The sequence below is a fragment of the Oryctolagus cuniculus genome, chromosome 21 (assembly GCF_964237555.1).
Source record: "Oryctolagus cuniculus chromosome 21, mOryCun1.1, whole genome shotgun sequence".
NCBI lineage: Eukaryota > Metazoa > Chordata > Mammalia > Lagomorpha > Leporidae > Oryctolagus > Oryctolagus cuniculus.
This window is the reverse complement of record NC_091452.1, coordinates 17523082-17543142: the sequence shown is the minus strand read 5'-3', so window position 1 is coordinate 17543142 and position 20061 is coordinate 17523082. Positions and strand designations below refer to the sequence as shown.

Sequence of the window (20061 nt, the reverse complement as noted above, 5' to 3'; positions counted from 1 at the left end):
CCTCAGTGTGAATTTTCACTCCCAGTACAGCTGAGCCTCTTGTGAGTCTTTTCTCCCTTCTGGGCCAAGCTCACGGACAAGCAAACAAGCAGATGGACGGACCTATAGGCACACACACCGGGCAGGCCACCCCCTTGCCTGGCCCGGGGAGAGCGGCTCCATGGGCCTGATGGGAGCTGGCTGCTAGGGGATAAGGAGGATGCAGAGGAAGTGCTGGCCAAGGTCAAAGTGAGGAAGTGGCCACTGCAGGGAGGGGGGAGGTGGCCAGCTTGTCCTGTGTGACCCCAGGGGCAGGGGTGAAGCCAGCAATGAACCCAGCAGGTTGCTCAAGTTCAGTTTAGTTTAAAAAAAAAAGGGGGGGGAAGCGTTGCTAAGGATGGGATGAGATTTCCCTAAAGTGCCACTGGTGGGGCTGCACTGGCTCTCCTCTGACCCCAGAAGTTTCTCTCTTCAGTCACAGCAGCCACGGGCCGGGCCCTGTTAGCCTGAGCCGGGCTCGCGTATGCATGGAGTGGCCGGCCCCCTGGGACTCGCCTGGGACAGTCACGGCAGTGAACGGGGACCACTGCAGAGGGGACCTTACACACACACACACACACACACACACACACACACACACACACGGGAGGAGACACGGCGGCGAGGCTGGGCTGCAGCCCAGCTGGTTTCCTGTCCTGAGGGCGACTTAGCCTCTGCCGCCCCGAGCCCCTCCGCTCTCTGTCTGACCCGAGGGCGCAGACCCCTAGATCAGAAAGGCTTCCCAGCAGTGGCTCTCCGGATCCTGAAGTTTCCTCTCGTCTTCCACCAGCTTTGTTTCCCACAGAGGCCGGGGTGTGGAAAGCAGCAGGGGCCGGGATGGGGGGGGGGGGCATTTCCCAGCCAGACCCCTCCCTGGTCAAGGTCTGGGGAGAGGTGACAGCGTGGTGATGGGGTCAAGAGGGAGGGCAGCCTGGCCTTCCCTCCAGTGCCTGGGAACAGGGCGGGCTCTCATCCTCCACCCCCTGGCCACTGCCAGCCCTGCCAGCCCCTACGTCAGCTGCCTGGCCTGGAGCCAGGCAGTTCCAAGGGACCAGACCTGCCTGGCGGCCCCATGGCCCCTGTGCCTGGGACTGGCAGTCGGGCAGGGGGCTCCTAGGGCTGCTCGGGCCCCTGGGGTCTCTCAGGGGTACCCCTGGCTGGTGCGGCCTCTCCAGCCCCTCTGCTGGACCCAGGAGCCCGGCGTGTGTGGAGACTGCCCTGTCCAGAGGCGGGTGAGTTGGGTTTGCTAGGGCTCTCTGAGGTGGGGCTGGGGTGCATGAGACGCTGCCCACCTGCCAGCCCTGTGCACCTGTGGGGCTACAGGTGCCGGGCTGCAGGAACTAAAGGACAGGCAGGGTGCCTGGAGCTGTGGGCCTGGAGTCAGCACAGCCCAGGTTCAAATCCCACTTCAGCTGCTCCCCCACCGTGGAATCTTGGGTCCATGTCCTTGCTCCTCTTGCCTCAGTTTCCACTTATGAAAAATGGGAATGGAAATATCTGCCCTCGAAGGTTGGTTGTGCGTGAAGGCTCTGGGTCTGCAGTTGGGGTCTGATAAATGGCGGGTTGGTGCCGTCGCATGCAGCCTATTGGTTTCTGTTACTCTGAGCCCAGAGGTGCTCTCCAGGACCTGGTAACAGGCAGCGGGAGAGAAGCCATGCTGGGAGATGCTAAGGGAGGCCTATGTGGGTGGCAGGGACACAGCTATGGAGCCATCGCCACTGCTTCCCAGGATGTGCACGAGCAGGAAACAAAGCGGGAGCAGAGCTGGGACTGGAACCCAGGTGCGGGCGTCCCCAGTGGAGTCCGACCCGCGGTGCCGAGTGCCCACCCCCCTTCCTCCTTGTCGCTTGCTGCCTGCTCCGGGTGGGTTTGTGTTGAGTGCCAGGTGAGGCTGGGAGGGGTGAGGGGACTCTGCTGAGACACACTCCCCAAGCCGACCATCCTGCGAGGACGGGCCCTGGAGCACCCCGCTGGCTGGGCTCCCGGAGCTCCACTTGGCGGAAGGGCCCTGGGCTCTGAGCCACCTCCCGCCCCCAGCAGCCCTGCGGTGACCCCAGGCTGCTGACCCCACCCAGGCTGGCCAAGGGGAAGGGCGACTGGTGCTCAATCCCAGGGGACCTCCCTTCCGCCCGGCTGCCTGTTATCCCCCTCCCCCTTCCCCTCCCCGCCCCAGGCTGACTCCGTGCCACCCTTTCCCCCTTGCAGCCGCACCCTGGCACGCTTCTTTATGTATTTGTTGTTAATAAACTCAGTGTGTTCCTCGAGGGTGAGGACCAGTTCTAGACGCTTCCTCCACTCGCGTACTGAAAGAGCTGAGTACGTCTGGACCGGTGCAGTGCAACTGGGCATCTACAGGGTGTGTGTGGGTGCATCTCTACCCTGTGTGTCCGTCAGCCCAGGAGGCCGAGGCTGGGTGCGGGAGAGGAGTGAGTCCTGGAGTCCTGCCTGCCACACAGCAGGTGGTTATGGGTAACCGTACTGCATGGTCTAATCGAGACCGGCAACAAGAGGGGACGTGGGATGTTCTCATCACAGAGAGGTGGCAAAGGTTCGAGGTGATGGACACACACACACTCTCCTGTTAGCCGCTAGCTGGGTCGGGGTTAGTAGGAATGGGTTCGGGCCCTCTCGGCATTTGGCGACAAACCTGTGGTCCCAAGGCCCCTTCCTGCTTCTCCAGGGCGTCCGGGTCTCTGCCGTCACCATTCTTGCCCTTCCTGCAGTGTGGGGGAGTGAACCGTCGAACTCTGGGCTGGTGGCAGCATTCAAGGCTTTGCAGGGGGCTGTGCCAGGCAGTTTTGGTTGGGAGAACAGCCTTCAGGATTCTGAATGAGACTGAGGGGCCGTCCTTTGCCTGCAGCTGTGTTCATCTCCTGAGGAGCGTCTCAGACTTACCTGCCGTGTACGCTTGTCCTGGGGTGCGCCTACCTTTTCAGCATGGATCTTGCCTTGCGCACCTGTCAGGCTGCCCCTCTGCAGGCCTCGATGCTGTCTCTCCCCTCCCCCGGGCACGGAGACCCTGGGTCAGTGAGGACAGAGTTACCATGGAGACCAGGCTTCATCTGCAGCATCAGGGGCTCTGGTGAGAGATGGGCCTCAGTCTGGGGGCCAGCCTGGGGGGGCCCTCTCTGGTGATCTGGCTTTTACCCACGAAGACTCAATCATCTGAGAGTCCCTGCTCCTTGTTCCATCCAAGACTCTCCCTGCAGCATTGGCGGTTGCCATGGAAACAGCTCTGGAAGCAAACCTGTGCACGTGGGCTGAGGGAAAGTCCTCAAAAAAAAAAAAAAATTCAGGAGATTGCCAGGCCCCTCAGCTCTCCACGGGACCCCTGGTTCCTGGAGCCCCCGGTGACTGCCCCGACCCTCAGCTCCCCAGGCCCCCTCCTGCACCGCAGCCTCCTCATCGGCCGCCTATGCCAGGAGCCGGAGTCTCTTCAGACAGCTGGGTGCCCTTTGCCTGCGGCCACCCATGGCTCCCTGTTGCCCAGAGGATGAAGCAGGTGGCTTGCAGAGGGACTCAGTCTGAACCTCGTTTCTCTCCTCCGCCACCTCCCTCATCCCAGCACACACAGGCACACGCACACACACACGCACCCACACACACATGCACACACACACGTTATCAATCCTCTGCCTTTGCACACACAGTGCCTTCTCCCTCCACTGCTCCACCTGCCAAAGCCTGTGCACCCTTCAAGGTCCAGCTCCAATGCCACCTCCTCCAAGAAGCCCCTTTCTTTAGCTTCAAGCAGAGCCAGGGCCACAAACTCAGTGGCCACCAGGGCCAGGCAGGAGACTTGCAGCTGACAGTTCACGCCAGAGTTGAGGAGACAGACAGCAGGGCTGAGCGGGGACTGTGAGGGAGCCCGCCCTGCCTGTGGAGCAGGCCCAGTCGGACTCGTGTGCTGGACGCCTGGACTTCAGGTGACCAATCACACTGTGATCCCTGCCTTGCCACCTGCCCTGTGTGAGGCCGGGGACTGGGCCCTCTTCTCCGCACAGCTTCTGGAAGGTGTGTGGTGCTTAGCAGGTGCCCGCTGGCGACTGGCTCAGAGGATGGATGAACCCTCAGGTCTTTGCTGTTCTTGATGCTGCCCAGTGGGCCCCTGGCCCCAGGCCCTTTGCACAGCCCAGAAGTCTCTGCCACCAGAGAGCTGCACGTCTCCCCTCCCCCCACCAGGCACTCACTTGGACGTCACCTGCTCAGAAAGACTTCTCTACCTGAGCAAGCACACCCCTTCGTGATTCTGCCATGCCCCTCCCTCCGCTGTTCCAGTCATTGGGTTTTGCACTTCCCACGAACCAGGCACACTTCTAAACCGTCACCGATGTGGGCTCCATCTGGGGAAGGAGGAGGCATGCAATCGCCTCTACTTTCCGGACAAGGAAACAGGCACAGAGAGGGGTTGTGACTTTCCCAAGGCCACACAGCAGGCTGGGGCCAGAGCAGAGACCCAGATCCAGATGGTCTGGCTCCAGAGGTGTTTGCCTTCCTCATGGTGGGTTCACACGTGTGTCACTTCTTCATGGTGGGTTCACATGTGTATCACTGCTGGCGTCTGTCATGCAGCAGGGCCGTGTCTGGAGGTGTGCCCAGTCGCCAGATTGAGGCTTGGCGCATAATAGGTGCTTAATAAATCCTTCTCGGCAGGACGGAGGAAGGGAGAGAGGAGGATCAGAGAGTTGGAAGGAAGGCTCCCTGGCCCGCTGAGCTCAGCCCGAGGACGTCAAGGCCAAGCTCCACATCGGAAGCTTCCCAGCCTCTCGGAGGGCTTGAGTCAGCCTGCCCGGACCGGCCCGCCCTGCCCTCCCCTCCCCCTCCAATAGAAGCTCTGTTTTCTGACCTCTCCCAGGCGAAGGTGCCAAACCGCGCTCCTGGCTCCCGGGGCCCATGCTGAGCGCACTTCCTCCTGAGACAGGAGCTGCGGAGACAGGAAGTCTTCCCAAGGAGGTGGCCTGGAGCGGAGGCGCTGCCGCGATGGGCCCTGGCGGGGCTGCTCCGGCCAGATGTGCCGAGCGCCTTGGCGGGCGGACGGAACACGAGGAGAGCCTGGGAGGGGGCCTGTCCCCTGCCAAGTTCTCCTTGGCTCCTGACAGCGCGACTCCACCGAGGGAGCCGTGGAGACGCTTTCCAAGGTCCTATCCCCCGGGGTAAACCATCCTTTCCTGTGACACGGTGCAGCGACCGTGATGTGACAAGCTCGTCACCAGCCCGACTCCCTGCGCCGCATGAGTCGCCTGAGGCTCAGAGACGTGCAGGAGCCTGTTCAGGGTCACACAGCCAGGATGCGCGGGAGTTGGGGTCTGTGACACGCTTCGGGCTCCATCCAGGGAGCAGAGGCTGGAAGCCCGGCCTGGAGCTCCCCACTTGACCCGTTACGCAAAAATTACTACGTTTCATTGTCACAGGATGCCGGGGACTGTCCAGGCACCCCGAGTGGCAGCTGAGGCTCAGAGAAGGGGCCAGAGGTCACGCAGCCCTAGCGCCTGCACTGGCAGAGGTGGCCAGGGAGGACCATAGCTTGGTTCCAAGCGAGAGACTTTAATAAAGGGTGGAAGTGTTTCTCCGAGGCTCTGGGCCACAATGCGGGACCTGAGCCAGGGCGGGGATGGCACAGACCACGGCTGCCTCACCTGCCCAGCTGCCTGTCTGGGAGCAGCCTGGTCCCAGCCCCCACTTGCTCCCGGACACCATCGGGGCTCATCTCGGAGTATACGGGGACACAGCCATCTGCTTTGCTTGGGGTCAGGCCGTTGCGCTCGGCATTGTGGGATTGGGGGGGGGGGCTGGCACGGTCTGAACTTTCGACACAGACATCTGCTGAGCACCCTCAGGTGCCCGGCACGGTGTCCACCTCCGAGGGAGGTAACAGTGTCAGCCCCATTTCACAGATGAGGCTCAGAGAAGAGAGGTGATCTGGTCTCGCAGCCTGGTCCGGCTGACGCCGTGGTGTGGGACGACAGTCACCGTGCAGCCTGGGCTGCGGCGTGAGCCTCAGGCAACCTGGTCGCAGTCAGCAAGGCCCCCAGTGGCAGGGCTCTAGGGAGGGTGGCAAAGTGACCTTGATCCTCTGGACAGGGGATCTTAGAGATGCAGGGGGTCTCAAAAGACAGCTTTATGCTGACGTCCCCTCCCCAATTTCCTGAAATGCAAGTTCCATTGTTGCTATTTCATGGGCAATGAGACCACAGCTCAGAGAGGCAAAGCAGTTTGCCCAGGACCACACAGCATGGAGCTGAGTGGCACTGTCATTTTATCAGCCCCCAGCGCAGAGCTGGGAGCAGACACCGGGCCCAATCCATGATGGATTTTTTTAAAGACGAAAGGGAACTTTTGAGATTGTCAACTCTAACCGCTTTCTTTTATCTCCAGGGAAACAGGCCGGAGATGTTTCTAAGAACATCTGCTAAGTAGGGGCTGTGAGAGATGTAAGAAGGGGCCTGGATTCCTATTTTTTTTTAGATGCTTTTATTTGAAAGGCAGAGTGACAGAGAGAGAGAGAGAGAGAGAGAGAGAGAGAGGAGAGAGATCTTCCATCCACTCATTCACTTCCCCAAGTGACCTCAACAGCCGATGCTGGGCTGGGTTGAAGCCTGCGGCCAGGAACTCCATCTGGGACTCCCACGTGGGTTACCTGAGCCCAAACACTTGGCCCATCCTCCACTGCTTTCCCAGGCCCATCAGCAGGGAGCTGGATCAGAAGTAGGGCAGCTGGGACTCGAACTGGTGCCCGTATAGGATGCCAGGACTGTAGGCAGCAGCTTAACCTGCTGTGCCACAGCGCTGGCCCCAAGATCCTTAATCTGAGTGTAAACATTGCCTCTGTCGCTCACTGCCCTCCTGGCCTCTGGGAGGACGCTAACCCTTGCTGGACCTAAGCTTCCTCAACTGCAACAAATGATACACACAAGGTGTGCAATAAAACATTACTGTTAACACAAGGGGTCTCCCCAAAGTGCATAGAAAATGGAAGAGCTATGTGTGGGTCTCAGCATTTGGGCACCCCAAGCTACTTCTCTTTTAATTCCATTTTCCATGAACTTTCTGAAGCCCCATGGTATTGCTGACCCTGACCTTTGCACCCAGTTCAAGGGTCCCTGGAGGGTGGCCTGCTGGGCCTCCTACCCACGGCCAGGGCCCTGGTGTGGGACGGAGGGGCTGGCGAGCTGCTTTTCTCATTGGTTTGTTGGAGCAGCCGGGAAGGAAGGAGTGCGTGGTGAGGGTTAAGGTCAAGCCCCCAGGAGCAGAGGAGGCTGGGGTCTCCATTCTCTGCTCTGCTCTCCCATAAGCATGCGCGGCACTGCTGGCTGCCACCTCCCGGCTATCTCCAGTCACCAGGGAGGAGACACGATGCTCGGGGCCCATATTAGCTTCAGCTGCCCTGCAGGGCTGGGAATGGGCTGTTCTGGCCTGGGTTAGGAGGGTAAGGGCTGGGCTCCCAGCCTCTCAGGGGGCCCTCAGCTGCCCACGCTCTGAGCAGCACCCTGGACGCGTGCCCTAGGCTGGTTCCCAGCGTGGGGAGAAGTCAGCCACCCCTGCAGCCTTCTCAGACCACATCCTGAACGGTCCCCGTCAGCACCCCGAGGAGCGCTGTGTACACAGCTCGGGGACCCGTAGCAGGGGTGGGCTCGGGGCTGACTCAGGGGATTAGCGGAGTCTGGAGCTGGGCGTCCCAGGCTCCCGGGGACGTAAGCAAAGGAGGACATTTGTTTATCGGCCACCTCCAGGGCTGAGCGGTGTTTAGGGAAAGGCACGGGCTGTCTGGTGGCCTTGGGTGCGGGCTGGGAGGCTGTGGGGACCCACTGCTGGGGGCCGGCGTGGCTTTCTGGCCCAGAGGAGAGACGCCTGCACGCCCGCCAGCATGCTCTGGGGGGGCTCTGCAGCTGGGCCTAACTCGGCAGGACCTGCAGCCCTAGGACGCTGAGGTGCTGGGGAGCTGCCGAGGTTTTAACCAGGGAGGGATGCGGCTCCGCTTGCACTTTGTCCACCAGGTGGACGATGAAATCGGAGTGGAAGCGAGAGACTGGTTAGGAGCCAGGTGTAGCCACAAAGGCAGGCAGAATTGAGGGCTGTGGAGGAGCCGCAGTGGGCAGGGCCTGTGGGCAGACGTGGGCTGAGGACCACGGGACGTGTGTTTCCTGAGTCAGGGTCCCGGCAGGAAACGGACAACCCACTCAGACAGGGAGCATTTGTGAGCACATCTGAGCACATTTTAAGGTTTAACAAACACGGAGCGGTCACACATGGGTTTGGGGCGCAGCGGGTATTTCAGCGCTTTCCGACAAGGTGATTGATGGGAGCCTGGGCCTCCCAGAGGGGTGGACGGAGTAAAGGACCCCACAGCGCTCCACACACGGCACGGCTAGGGGTGACCAACCCCAGAGACCCTGCAGGGCACACCTGAAGAGTGCACATCTGGCCCTCCTGCCGGAAACTCTCATTGGTCAAACTGGAGGTCAGAGGGCAAGGGACCCGGGGGGTCTTCAGTCTGTGGCAGCCAAGCAGGGAGAGGGGTGGATCTGGGGCCAGAGCTGCTGGGGGAGGGGAGATGCTTTGAAGGCTCGGTGTGGGGGTGAGGAGGATGCCAGCAGCCGCGGGGAGACTTTAGGGGTCCCCGGGACCTTCTGGCTGTGAAGGAGCGGGGCTCATGCGGTCCTGAGCCCAGACAAGGCAAGGGGGCCTCCCGCTCTGCTGGGTGACTCAGCCTGCGCGTGGGCGTGCAGCTCGGGAGGAAACTCTCCCCGACGCAGCTAATTCCGTCCCGGGGCTGGCAGCCAGGCCTGCGGCTGGAACATCTGCAGGCGCCGTGCGGTTCCAGGCCTCGGGGATGCAGGGCTCCAGCCCCTGAGGGGCCCCTGGGGGCCCCCAGAGTCGCGAGAGGCCCGTTGTCTCCACGTGGGAGGACGCGGGCACAGCCGTCAGGACCCGTCCTTGTCCAGCGGCTGCTGAGGAGGAGCATTGTCAAGGGCCCCAGAGGCACCTGGCAGCCCCCTGACATTTCAGCCACTGGCGGAAGCCATGTCGGGGCTTTGAGGTCAGAGTCCTTGGTTCAAATCCGGAGCTGATACTTAAAGGCTGTGTGATCCTGGGCTGCTCACTCCCCCTCTCTGAGCCTCTGTTTGCAAATCTGTGCAGTGAGGACTCGGATCCTGCTGGGGCGTAGGTTCCAGGCTGCAAGCCCCTCTTCTCCCTCTCCAGGCCTCGGTTTCCCCAGCTAAACACAGGGTGCTCTCCAAGGGGCCTCCCATACCCTCAGAGGCTTTCTTTGCAGGCTGAGAGCGGAAGGAGGTGTCCAGGCCACCCAGCCAGACAGTCAGGGTGGGCCTTGGAGGAGGTGGGAGATGCAAGCAGGAGCTGGGCCAAGCAGGGCCATGTGCAGACAGAAGGAAGGGCTCCCAGTCTCCCCATGGGCTCTCACGCCCACGGGCTCTGATAAGGCCCCTGTATTTGGCCCTGGGTCCAGCCGTGGGGAGTAGGTTTGCTACAGCCTGCAAGGGGAGACACAGCGGCTGGGAGAGTGGCCACTGGCAACGCGGGCTGGCGGGGCGCACAGGTGAGTGATGTCACTGGTGCAGTAGGGGAGAAGAGGCAGGAGATGGGAGGGGGGCATACAGAGCGAGACTACAGAGAGAAGAGAGAGCGAGAGGCCGAGACGCAGAGAGGAGACCAGAGACTGGGAGGGAGAGACGGAGGCAGAGGCCGGCAGAGCAGGCAGTGAGAGGAGAGAAAGGGAGCGAGGCACTGCAGGCATGGTGCACTCATATAACAGAGGCACAGGCAGTGACGGGAGCGGAAGCAGAGGCAACCATCTGCTGCCCAGATGACCTGCGGCCCCGCTGTCCTCTGAGCCTCCAGGGACCCCAGCCAGCTGGGAGCTCCAGCAGGAAGCAGCTGGAGGAGATGGGCTTAAATCCCTGTGCTGCCGCTGAGCAGGCAGAGGTGAGGTGAGACCCCAGGCAAGATGCCTGCTCTCTCTACCCCAGCCCCCAGCATCGCCTTGGGAGTGTGCGGCCCGTGGCACTGGCCTTGCTGTGGGCTGCCGTATCCCAGCATCCAGGCCGTGCCTGGCCGGAAGCCTCCACACCCTGGGAGGCAGGCGGAGGGGATCCACTCCACAGAGCTCCTGCTGCAGGGGCAGCCATCACACGCTCTTCCCAGACCACCACCCAGGGGCCCAGGGGCTTGGGAGAGGCAAGCACTGGCGGCCTAGAGCCTCCGCCTGCCCCATCTGAAGATTTACCCTTGAACCCTCATGGTAGGTTCCACTGGGACAGGGGCCAAAGGATTCTGGAAGGTTCCAAGGGGGCGAGGAAGGAGCGTGGGTCAGGCTATGCACAGGCTTAGAGTTTGCTCTGGGTTTGCTCCCCTGTCCAGCAGGGCTGACGCCGTCGCCTCCCTGAGCTACCTGTGTGACCTGGGCCCATGGCTGGCTCTCTCTGTGGCCCGGCTTCCGCCTTTTTAACAGTGCCTAGGACAGGGGTGGGATTGCTTGTTTAACACAGTTTAAGCCAACGGCCTCCACCTGAGGTCCTGTTCTCTGCACCCAGAGGAGCCAGATGTGCCCCCTGTCCTGCGGTGGGGGTGTGGGCAGGACTCGGCCATCTGCCTGGTGACCGACCCGGCCCTGGCACGGGCTGGACTCGCCCAGGAGGTACCGCGGCCCTGCACAGCCGCTTCTACCTGAGCCGGAGTTCTTACTTCCCTTGGTGCCTCCAAGTCCAAGTTCATTTCCTACTCAACAGAGGACTGCGGACTGGGGGCTGCTGGTTTGGCCTTGTGCCTGCCCAGTGTGGCTTGGTCAAGGATTCAGTGACCCAGGCCTTGGGCTGGGCAGCACCCAAGGATGAACCCTGGGCACAAATCTGGGGTGTTTGTTTGGGGTTTCTCTGGCCCTCTGCGAGGAGGCAGAGCTGACATAATTACGCCTCTGTCCAGCCACACTGCCACCATCGTCCTCCGGTTTTCTCTCCTCACTGCCTTCCCATTTCCTCCCCTCCCTGCCCTACCCCCCACCGGGCCACACTGATCCGTTCCCAAGCACCCCAGCGGGGGTCTCGCGTGGCTGCTCTCAGGCATCTGCTTCCCATGTGCTCCAGCGTTCGTGGGGGCCACAGCCCCTTCAGCGCTCAGGTTGCCCCACTCTGGTGTGTGGACACTGGACCAGCTGCTGCTTCTTAGAGCCCATCTCACCCAGCCCCTCTCCCACCGTGGACGCTCGGGGCCTCCAGCCTTCCGCTGATGCGCCTCTGTCATGCACCTGTGCTGTGCGTGCCTAGGTCCTGACTCCCTGTGAGGTCTTCTCCTTGGCAGACAGTTGGCACCTGCGGCTCTGTGGGCAGACTGACCTCAGAGGCCAGCAGCACCTGAGGCCGGGTGGAGGGATGCAGGCACCCAGCCTCGTGGATGCAACCAGCAATTCCCAGAGCGCTCACTCGGTGGGCGTGAGCCTTGGCTGCCCTCTGGGGGGCTCTGTCGGATGCTGCCCCTTGTGTGGCCACTCCCCTTCCCAATCCTACTTCTACACTCCCTTACTGATTTTTCTTGGAAGCTTTCCTCAAATCGCTTTGTGGGATTCCTCATTTGAGGGTTTGCTTCTGGAAAAAGAAGACACATCCCACGCAAGTTGCATGTAGATATTTTCTCTGCACAGTTCTCTGTGGGGCTGTGGGCACTGCCTGGGAGTCTTCGCTCTGCAGTGGCCATGGGGGCTTACAGAAGCCTGAAGAGAGCTCCCTGTGCCCCCGCCTGGCCAAGCGGGGAAGGGCCCAGCGTTCTAGTTCTGGCCACAGCCTGTGGGGGCAGAGTGTTATCTTGTCATGCTTTTGCATGTCTTTGATCTCCAGTGTGTCCCACATCTGGGTCTGGTTTCCTTCCTGTGAATCGCCTGTTCCTGCTGCCAACCCATTTTCCTGTTGTAGTTGCTCTTTTTGGATTTGCAGGAAGGAGTTCCTAGATGGCAATGTTGGGTTTGTGGATTCTAAATGTCTTCCTCCAGTGGAGGCAGGGAGTGTGTATATGTGTGTGAGTGTGCCTGCCTCTGTGTGTGTGCATGCCTGTGTGTGCCCTGTGAGGTAGTATATGTGTGCACATTGTGTGTGTGCACCTCTGTGAGTGTGTGTACTCCGTGTGTGTGTGTTCCTCTGTGTGTGCGTACTCCGTGTATGTGTGTGTGCACCTCTGTGTGTGTGCACCTGTGTGTGTGTGTGTGTGTATGCCTGCAGTGCATGCGTCTGTCCTCCGGACGGGTGGACAACGTGGTCTCTGACAAAAGTGACCCCCACGTGTGCCGCAGACCTCAGCCAGACTGTCCTGGAAAATGGAGCAGGTGAATTCCTTGAGGGGTCAGCAAAGTGGAGCGACACAGAGGGTGTCCCTGCAGGGTGGGGCTGGGGGTGCTGGGGTACCAGGAAGGGTGTGAATAGACGCTGAAAACTGTGTGCTGCTTTCCAGAGCTCCAGGTGGCTAAAAGCAGGTCGTGCAGCCGTGCTGCCTGGTTGGGAATCCCTCACTGACTGTGACATCAGCCGCACTCTCACCTTCCCCACGGGAGGAGTCCTGGAGGTGACCAGAGATGGATGAGCTGATGCTGTTAAGGGCCTCGTGGCATTTGGACTCCTGGGCATACTCAGTCAATTATTGTTCATCACAAGGGGCAGGAACCAATAGAAAGTGTTACTAGGCAGAGACCCGAGGTGCATCCCAAGCCCGGTCAGACACCTGCAGAGCACGCGTGGACTCCTTAGGGAGTTGCTGCCTTTGACCTGCACACGTGCCTCTGAGCCACATCAGAAAGGAAATGTGTCCATCTGTAGCTCTCGGGTGACCAAGAATGGGGAAGAAACCCAACTCCCCGCAGGGGAAGCAATGTTGTTCCTCACCCCTAATTCTCAGGGCATTTCTCGCTCTCAGGGCTATGTCACTGAGGAGGGATTAATTACGCAGCGTCGCAGGTGTGGCTTTTGGGGGGTCATTGCCCTTGGAGATCTGGAGGGGAAGATAAAGGTGGCCTGGGAAGGCAGACCCCTGGGGGGCTGGGCTCCATAGGATCTGAGGATTGCAGGGCTCTTGGTGGGACTGGGGGCTGCTAGCCCTGCAGGGGGAGCCAGTGAGCCTTTTAATCTGGGAACCTCGGAAGTCCTGTAGCCTCAGGCAAGGGGCTTCCCCTCTCTGAACCTAGGTCTCCCCCTCGCCTGTGCTCTGGGCCTGCGCACTGGCGTTATCCTCACAAGGCCGTCAGTAGCCGCGCACGGGGTCTCGCGTGGCACGGTGTTCGCACAGCACGAGCCCCCAAGTAGGTGTTAGCTGTGTGCAGACCCAAACGGCATAAGCGAGTTTCAGACAGCTTCAGGCAGCTTGTGGGAAACGAAATTAAGTGGCAAGCTTATTTCAGTGCCAAAAAGAAAATGTTAAAATCCGTGCTTACGAGATGAGCTCAAGGAAAACGCATATGGTGAAAAAGCTAGGCATGGCTTTCGCAAACACTCGCAGCTAAACAAACGGAAGAATCCTCTCTGCCCACAAACTTTTGGAAGTAGCCTCGTGTAGAGTGACACATGCTGCTTCCCCCAGAAGTAGGAAGCCGCTTCCTGGCTGTGGAGGTTTTCAGGAACAGGAGTCGCTAGAACTCTCCAGCTTTTGGAAATCGGGAATCAGCAAAGGGCCGGCGGTCATTTCACAGCACACGAGGCAGGTGTCTTATTTCTACTGCAGGGAGGAGGAGCCCGGAGCTGAGACAAGCAACATCTCTAGTGGTGCCTTGCTGACCTGCCTCTGAACCCAGGGCTGGACAGGCAATAGGGCGGGACGCAGTGGTCCTCGGGACACCCTGGCCTCTGCCCACCCGTGCCGGCCACGGCCATCATAGGAGTGAGTAGAGAGCGGACGCCGGAGAAATCACCGTGATACCCATAGCGACAACAGTGCTGGCCTCATCCCAGGCCCCGCTGCGTGTTCCCGTGGTCTCTGTGCAGACTCTGTCACCTGTTGTGAGTTCCCGGATGCGGGCTCTAATGACACTTTCCGTAGCATTTGCATCTACGAGGTGCTGTGAGTCAGCTAGGGGGGCTGTGAGGCGCATGGGAGGCCGCATTCCTCCTAGAAGGGACTTGGGCGCCTGCAGATTTCTGCACCTGCAGGGGTGGGGGCGGGGTTGTCCTGGAACCGGTCTCCTGTGGACACGGAGGGGTGTCCTTGACACCGCCGCTTTGCAAGGTAGGGACTGTTATCCTCATGCCCATTTTACAGGTGAGGCAGCTGTGGTGCAGAGAAAGTAACTCTCTTGCCCAAGGTCCCGGGGCAGGGGGGTCCTGCAGACCCAGGAGCTGCTCACAGGCAGCTTGCTGGACCCCAGGGGCCGCTGTTCTGCCTGGGCTGTGAGCCACACGGGGCTCAGGACAGGAAGGAAAGGGCAGGAGCTAAGGGCAAACTTGGGGCCCATCTGTATCTTTCCATGCAGGGGCCCAGAGGCCCTGGGGGGGGGTGCGCACCAGCGGGGGATGCTGACGTATTCAGTCCCAGAGGGATGAACTGTGAGGGGTGGACAGACAGACACACCCAGAGGATGTCAGAGCCACCCGGTCCCTGCCCAGCTTGGCAGAGGCTCAAAGACACAAAGATGTGGCCTCTGACCCTGAGCTGCCTCCAGCCGGCTGGAGGACAGACATGACGCTATCTGTGTACGGCCATGTCTCTGCAGACACCATGCAAAGTGCTCCTTCTGGGGACCAGCCAGCCAGCCCAGTGCTGCCAAGGAGGGCTGCAGGGCTGGAGAGACAGCAGGCAGGTCCTCCCTCCCCCTTCCTAACGCCTGTCCTGTAGACTCAGAGGCAAAGTGGACAGTGTGGCGCAGCAGGTTAAACCGCTGCTCGGGAGGCCCACACCCCATGCTGCGGCGCCTGGGTTAGGTCCCACCGCCTACAGTCCAGCTTCTGCTCATGTGGACCCTGGGAGGCAGCAGATGATGGCTCAAGCACTTGGGGCCCTGCTACCCCATATGGGAGACCGGGATGGAGTTCCAGGCTCCTGGGTGTGGCCTGGCCCGACCCCAGCTGCTATGGGCATTTGGAGAGTGAAGCACAGTTTGGCAGATTTGTCTGTCTGTTGGTCTGTCTCTCTCTGCTGCTCTTTCAAATAAATAAAAATAGATAAATATTAAAAAGCAAAGCTCAGATGCCACCTGCCCCCTGGAGCCTCGGGGCCCAGGCTGGGTGCCAGCCCCTCCCCTGGGCTTCTCAGGACATCTGAGCTTGTCCTGCCCCAGCCCTCGCTGTGAGCTCCTTGTGGGAGGGGACCAGAGCAAAGCCATTCCCTCAGTCCTGGGGCTGCACAGCCTGGCCCAGAGCGTGTGGATGCAGCCGTTTCTTCCTCTAGGACACGCTTGGTGGTGGTCGTCAGCTTGGACAGATCATGATTTGGGGGACAGTGTGGGATGACGGTTACAAGCCCAGGATCTGCAGATCTGGCTCAAACCCGGGCTGTCCTTCCCTGTGCCTGTGTGCTTGGTGAAGGGTCTTTATTCGGTACAAGTTATTTATTTATGTATTTGAAAGGCAGAGCTAGAGAGGGAGAGACAAAGAGAGAGAGAGATCTTCCATCTGCTGGTTCACTCCCCAGATGGCTGCAACAGCCTTGGACTAGGCCAGAATCAAAGAGCTGCCTTGAGCTGAGCCATCGATGCAGCTTCAAGGGGCTCCACCACTTCCCAGCTCCTCCAGCTTCTGTCTCCTTCTCTGTGAACTGGAAATAGTGACAGTGGAGTGTGTGTATGCGTGTGCGTGTGCGTGTGTGTGTGTGCATGTGTGTGTGTGGCGCTGAGCCCACTCAACTCTCTGGTTCTTGAACCTGGACCCAACCACTGCCTCCCTTCTTCCCTGATCGGCCGAGGCCCACCCTGGACAGCTTTGGCCAGCACAACAGTGAACGGTGAGGGACTCGTGTCTCCGAGGGAGACCAGTGACCACTGACCTGGTGGGAGTCGGGGGCAGGAGTCAGTGGTCACTGTCAGTGCAGGTTTTTGGAAGTGTGGTTGGGGCCAAGTTCACGGTACCACACATCTCTCCTTCATTGCACTTAGCATGCTGGCAATTTTCTCACGTTTTTCTGACTAATCGTCTTCCCCACTAGACTGCAGAAAAGCCAGGGTTGTTTCAGGAGCTTGGGCTTGAACCACAGCTCTGTGTTTGTTCAGCTGTATGACCTTAGCCAAGTGACTTAACTCTGTGGGCCTCCCTGAAAACCGGGGTTTAAAACCTTGCTCCATCGTTGAGTTGCTGTGAGGGTTACCAGGGCCCGTGTACACCAAGTCCTTAGATTCGTGCCTGGCTCGTAGGAGAGTCTGTTCCATAAACGAAGGAACAAAGCAGGGAATGGCTGAGCCGCCGCTGTGCCGTGCTCAGAGCTGGGGAAGACGCCGCTGCCCTTGCCCTGTTGGTTGTCGCCCTAACGGCCCCGGCCTCTCTTGCAGAGCATGGAGGAAGAAGACTACAACGCCTCCCTCGCCTACGGAGACGACTACCCTGATGACTTTGACTCCCTTGTGGTCCTGGAGGAGCTCTCTCCCCTGGAGGCCAAGGTGGCCAGGATCTGCCTGGTGGCGGTCTACAGCGTCGTCTGCTTCCTGGGAATCCTGGGCAACGGCCTGGTGATCGTCATTGCCACCTTCAAGATGAAGAAGACTGTGAACACGGTCTGGTTCCTCAACCTGGCCGTGGCGGACTTCCTGTTCAACGTCTTCCTGCCCATCCACATCGCCTACGCCGCCATGGACTACCACTGGGTGTTCGGGACGGCCATGTGCAAGATCAGCAACTTCCTGCTCATCCACAACATGTACACCAGCGTCTTCCTGCTGACCGTCATCAGCTTCGACCGCTGCGTCTCCGTGCTCCTCCCCGTCTGGTCCCAGAACCACCGTAGCCCCCGGCTGGCCTACATGGCCTGCGTGGTCATCTGGGTTCTGGCTTTCTTCTTGAGTTCCCCGTCCCTTGTCTTCCGGGACACGGCCAACCTGCACGGGAAAATATCCTGCTTCAATAACTTCAGCCTGTCCACAGCCGGCCCTTCTTCCCCTTGGCCCGCTCACGCCCAGCTGGACGCTGTGGGGTACAGCAGGCACGTGGTGGTCACCGTCACCCGCTTCCTCTGCGGCTTCCTGGTCCCCGTGCTCGTCATCACGGCCTGCTACCTCACCATCGTCTGCAAGCTGCAGCGCAACCGCCTGGCCAAGAGCAAGAAGCCATTCAAGATCATCGTGACCATCATCATCACCTTCTTCCTCTGCTGGTGCCCCTACCACACGCTCTACCTGCTTGAGCTGCACCACACCGCCGTGCCCGGCTCCGTCTTCAGCCTGGGTGTGCCCCTGGCCACTGCCATCGCCATCGCCAACAGCTGCATGAACCCCATCCTGTACGTTTTCATGGGGCAGGACTTCAAGAAGTTCAAGGTGACCCTCTTCTCCCGCCTGGTCAATGCCCTCAGCGAAGACACCGGCCACTCCTCCTTCCCCAGCCACAGGAGCTTCACCAAGATGTCGTCCGTGAACGAGAGGACATCGATGAACGAGAGGGAGACCAGCATGCTTTGAGCCTCGCCCGGGGGGCGCCCACCTCCCCTCATCCCCCAGGGACAGAAGACCAAGGCAAGAACCTCTTCAGCACCCTGAGTGCCCACTGCATTTTGCCTGGGGGAGGGCGGTGTTTAGAACTGGGGATCCAGGGCTTGGATGGAACAGTGGGAGAGTCTGCCATGACACAGCCTTGGACCCGCAACCGGTGCTTCTTGGGAGACCTGCCTTGACCAACTCAAAGCCAACGGAAGGATGCGTTCTGAAAAAAGGAGCTGTCAGGACTTCGACCGGGGTGGGCAAGAGGCAGGTGGATTTAGCTCCCTACTGTGTGTGCCCCAGAGATGACTCAAACGACCTCCGAGGTCCATTCCTGGTGTGGGCAGGGAGGTCAGAGGAAGCCCAGTGCCAGGCCAATCCCACCTTGCCCACCTCCACGGATGTCAGCCATCGTCAATCATTAGCCAGAAGTCCCGCCCCTCGAGGCCTTCCTCTGGGTGGAAATGCACAGGTTGCCTGGGAGAGGAAGGTGGCACAATTTAACCCTTGAACTCCTGGGACTATGGCTTCCATGTGGGCCCTTTGCAAGTTCCCGGCACGGGGGTCAGTGAGGGCTGCGGGCCTCGGAGAAGGAATGGGACAGGAGGGGCAAAGACCCCTTCGAAGGAGGCAGACGTGGAGCAGCTGGGGCGATGGTGCTTTCAACTGCAGGATTTTAGGGGTGTGGGGGTGCCAGCCCCCAGCCCTAGCCCCTGCTCTCACCCAGCATTTGTTACCTGGCAGTGGGGCCATGGTGGGGGGGTACACCTGCAGCTCCCGCCCTCTTGCTGGGATTCTTCCCTCCTCCTCTAATCCACTCAGCTTGCAGCATCACCCTTCGGGGTGGGGGCAGGAGGGGTGGGACTGGAGACTGGTCCCACGTGCAGCTTCAGGGAGCAACCTCGGCGGCCTCCCAGGCAGAGGAGGAGGTCCCAGGACTCAGCACGGCATTCCGAGCAGAGCCTGCGGCGACTCCGGGAATGGTGGCTCCTGCAATGCAGACCGCAGACACGGCCTGTGTGCACCTGCGTGGCACCACTGTCCTCACCCGGCACCGGCACCTGCCGAGGGTGTCACTGCCGAGGCCCAGCCGGGGCGGGGAGGAAAGTTGCCCAGCATCCCACACAGCTGGTCAGTGGCAGAGACCAGATCCAGCCCTGGCTCTGTCTGGCTACATTCTTCTATGGAGAATTTTCTAGACTGGAGAGTGACAGCACTTTCTATGTTAAGCACTTTACACGTGTTATCTCATTTATTCCTCCCAGCAACCCCCCGTTAGGTACAAGTCTCACTCCCCTTTTACTGACAAGGAACCCGGGGCTCAGAGAGGCTAAGTAACTTACCCAGAAGCGCCCAGCTGGTCTCTGCCAGAGCCCAGATTTGAGTCTCCGTCTGCCAGGCAGCGTCAGGAAGGAAACTGGGGAGACCGGGGCTTAGTCTGAAGCAGATGAACGTGGCCTCTAAGAAGCTTTGTGAATTGTTTCCAGAAGACCTGACATGGGCAGCCCGCAAACAGCTCCACCTCCTGCACCTGCTGAGAGCAGGCTGGGGCAGGGGGCCTGGCGGGAGGCAGCCCCTGTGTGCCCTCGGCCCCGTGGTCTCAACGCGCCCACACCCTGGTCTCTACCCGTGAAGCCACTTCTCCAGCGAGACGCAGGGAGCATCGGTCACGGAGGCCCGGCGCTGGGCTCCTGGACTCACATCTTGTGAAGACACAGCTGTTCCTCTGTCCTTGGCTCTGGATGCACCTGACGAGGTGGCTCTGAAGTGACCCCACACTGAGGCCTCCGGCTGCCTCCCGGGATCTGAACTTGGAATAGCCCCGGGACCCAGCGTCCCCTGTCATCGCCATCCCCAAGTTTCCTGATGCAGCAGCCGAGGCCCGGACAGCGTGGGCTTTGTCCCAGGTCCCAGCGCAGTCCGCAGAGGCGCACGTCCTCCCAGGCCCTGGGGTGGGGCTCTGCCTGGCCAGCCTGAGGGAGCCAGGAATCTTGTTATCAGCAGAAGCGAACGTCAGGCCGGCTGTTTTCCCCCTCGGAGCCAGGCCTGGCTGGTTCTGGCCGCCCCGGGTCTTCCCGGTCTGAGTGTAGCTTCCTGTCCAGTACATAAACGTAACCATGACCTCCACTTTGCTCTCGACCCCACTGCTGCCTGTGCGCGTCTCCACGGGGTGCGCCCCAGAGTTCATTGCAGGGAAGAATTAAAAGGCAGGTTTGTTTGGCTGCAAATCCATTTTGAAAGCCACACATAGTTTTTTCATAATATGCATTTCCATGACTTTTTATTTTTTGAAGCCTTGCATGGATTTCAAACATTTTCCCAGTAAGACAAGCTTATCTTTTTTAAAGCCATTTATTTATTTATTTGAAAGGCAGAGTTACAGAGAGAGAGAGAGAGAGAGTCTTCCATCCACTGGTTCACTCCCCAGTTGGCCTCAA

The 20061-nt window shown here is 60.1% G+C and overlaps 1 protein-coding gene across 4 annotated transcripts in view; it reads left to right on the top strand.

Annotated features, from left to right (window-relative positions):
* The window catches only part of CMKLR1 (chemerin chemokine-like receptor 1), a 36027-nt gene extending 16277 nt beyond the window's left edge, over positions 1-19750 (top strand). For 2 of the 4 annotated variants that reach the window (XM_008249345.4, XM_017338067.3), the window contains exon 2: positions 16484-19750. In XM_008249345.4, the coding sequence (XP_008247567.2) occupies positions 16487-17605 (1119 nt within the window). In that variant the 5' untranslated portion in view covers positions 16484-16486 and the 3' untranslated portion in view covers positions 17606-19750. Of the gene's footprint in view, positions 1-1057; positions 1251-8798; positions 9575-16483 lie in introns of those variants that run through there. The other 2 variants (XM_008249346.3, XM_008249348.4) reach the window with 2 other exon arrangements.
* The last annotated feature ends 311 nt before the right edge of the window (positions 19751-20061 follow it).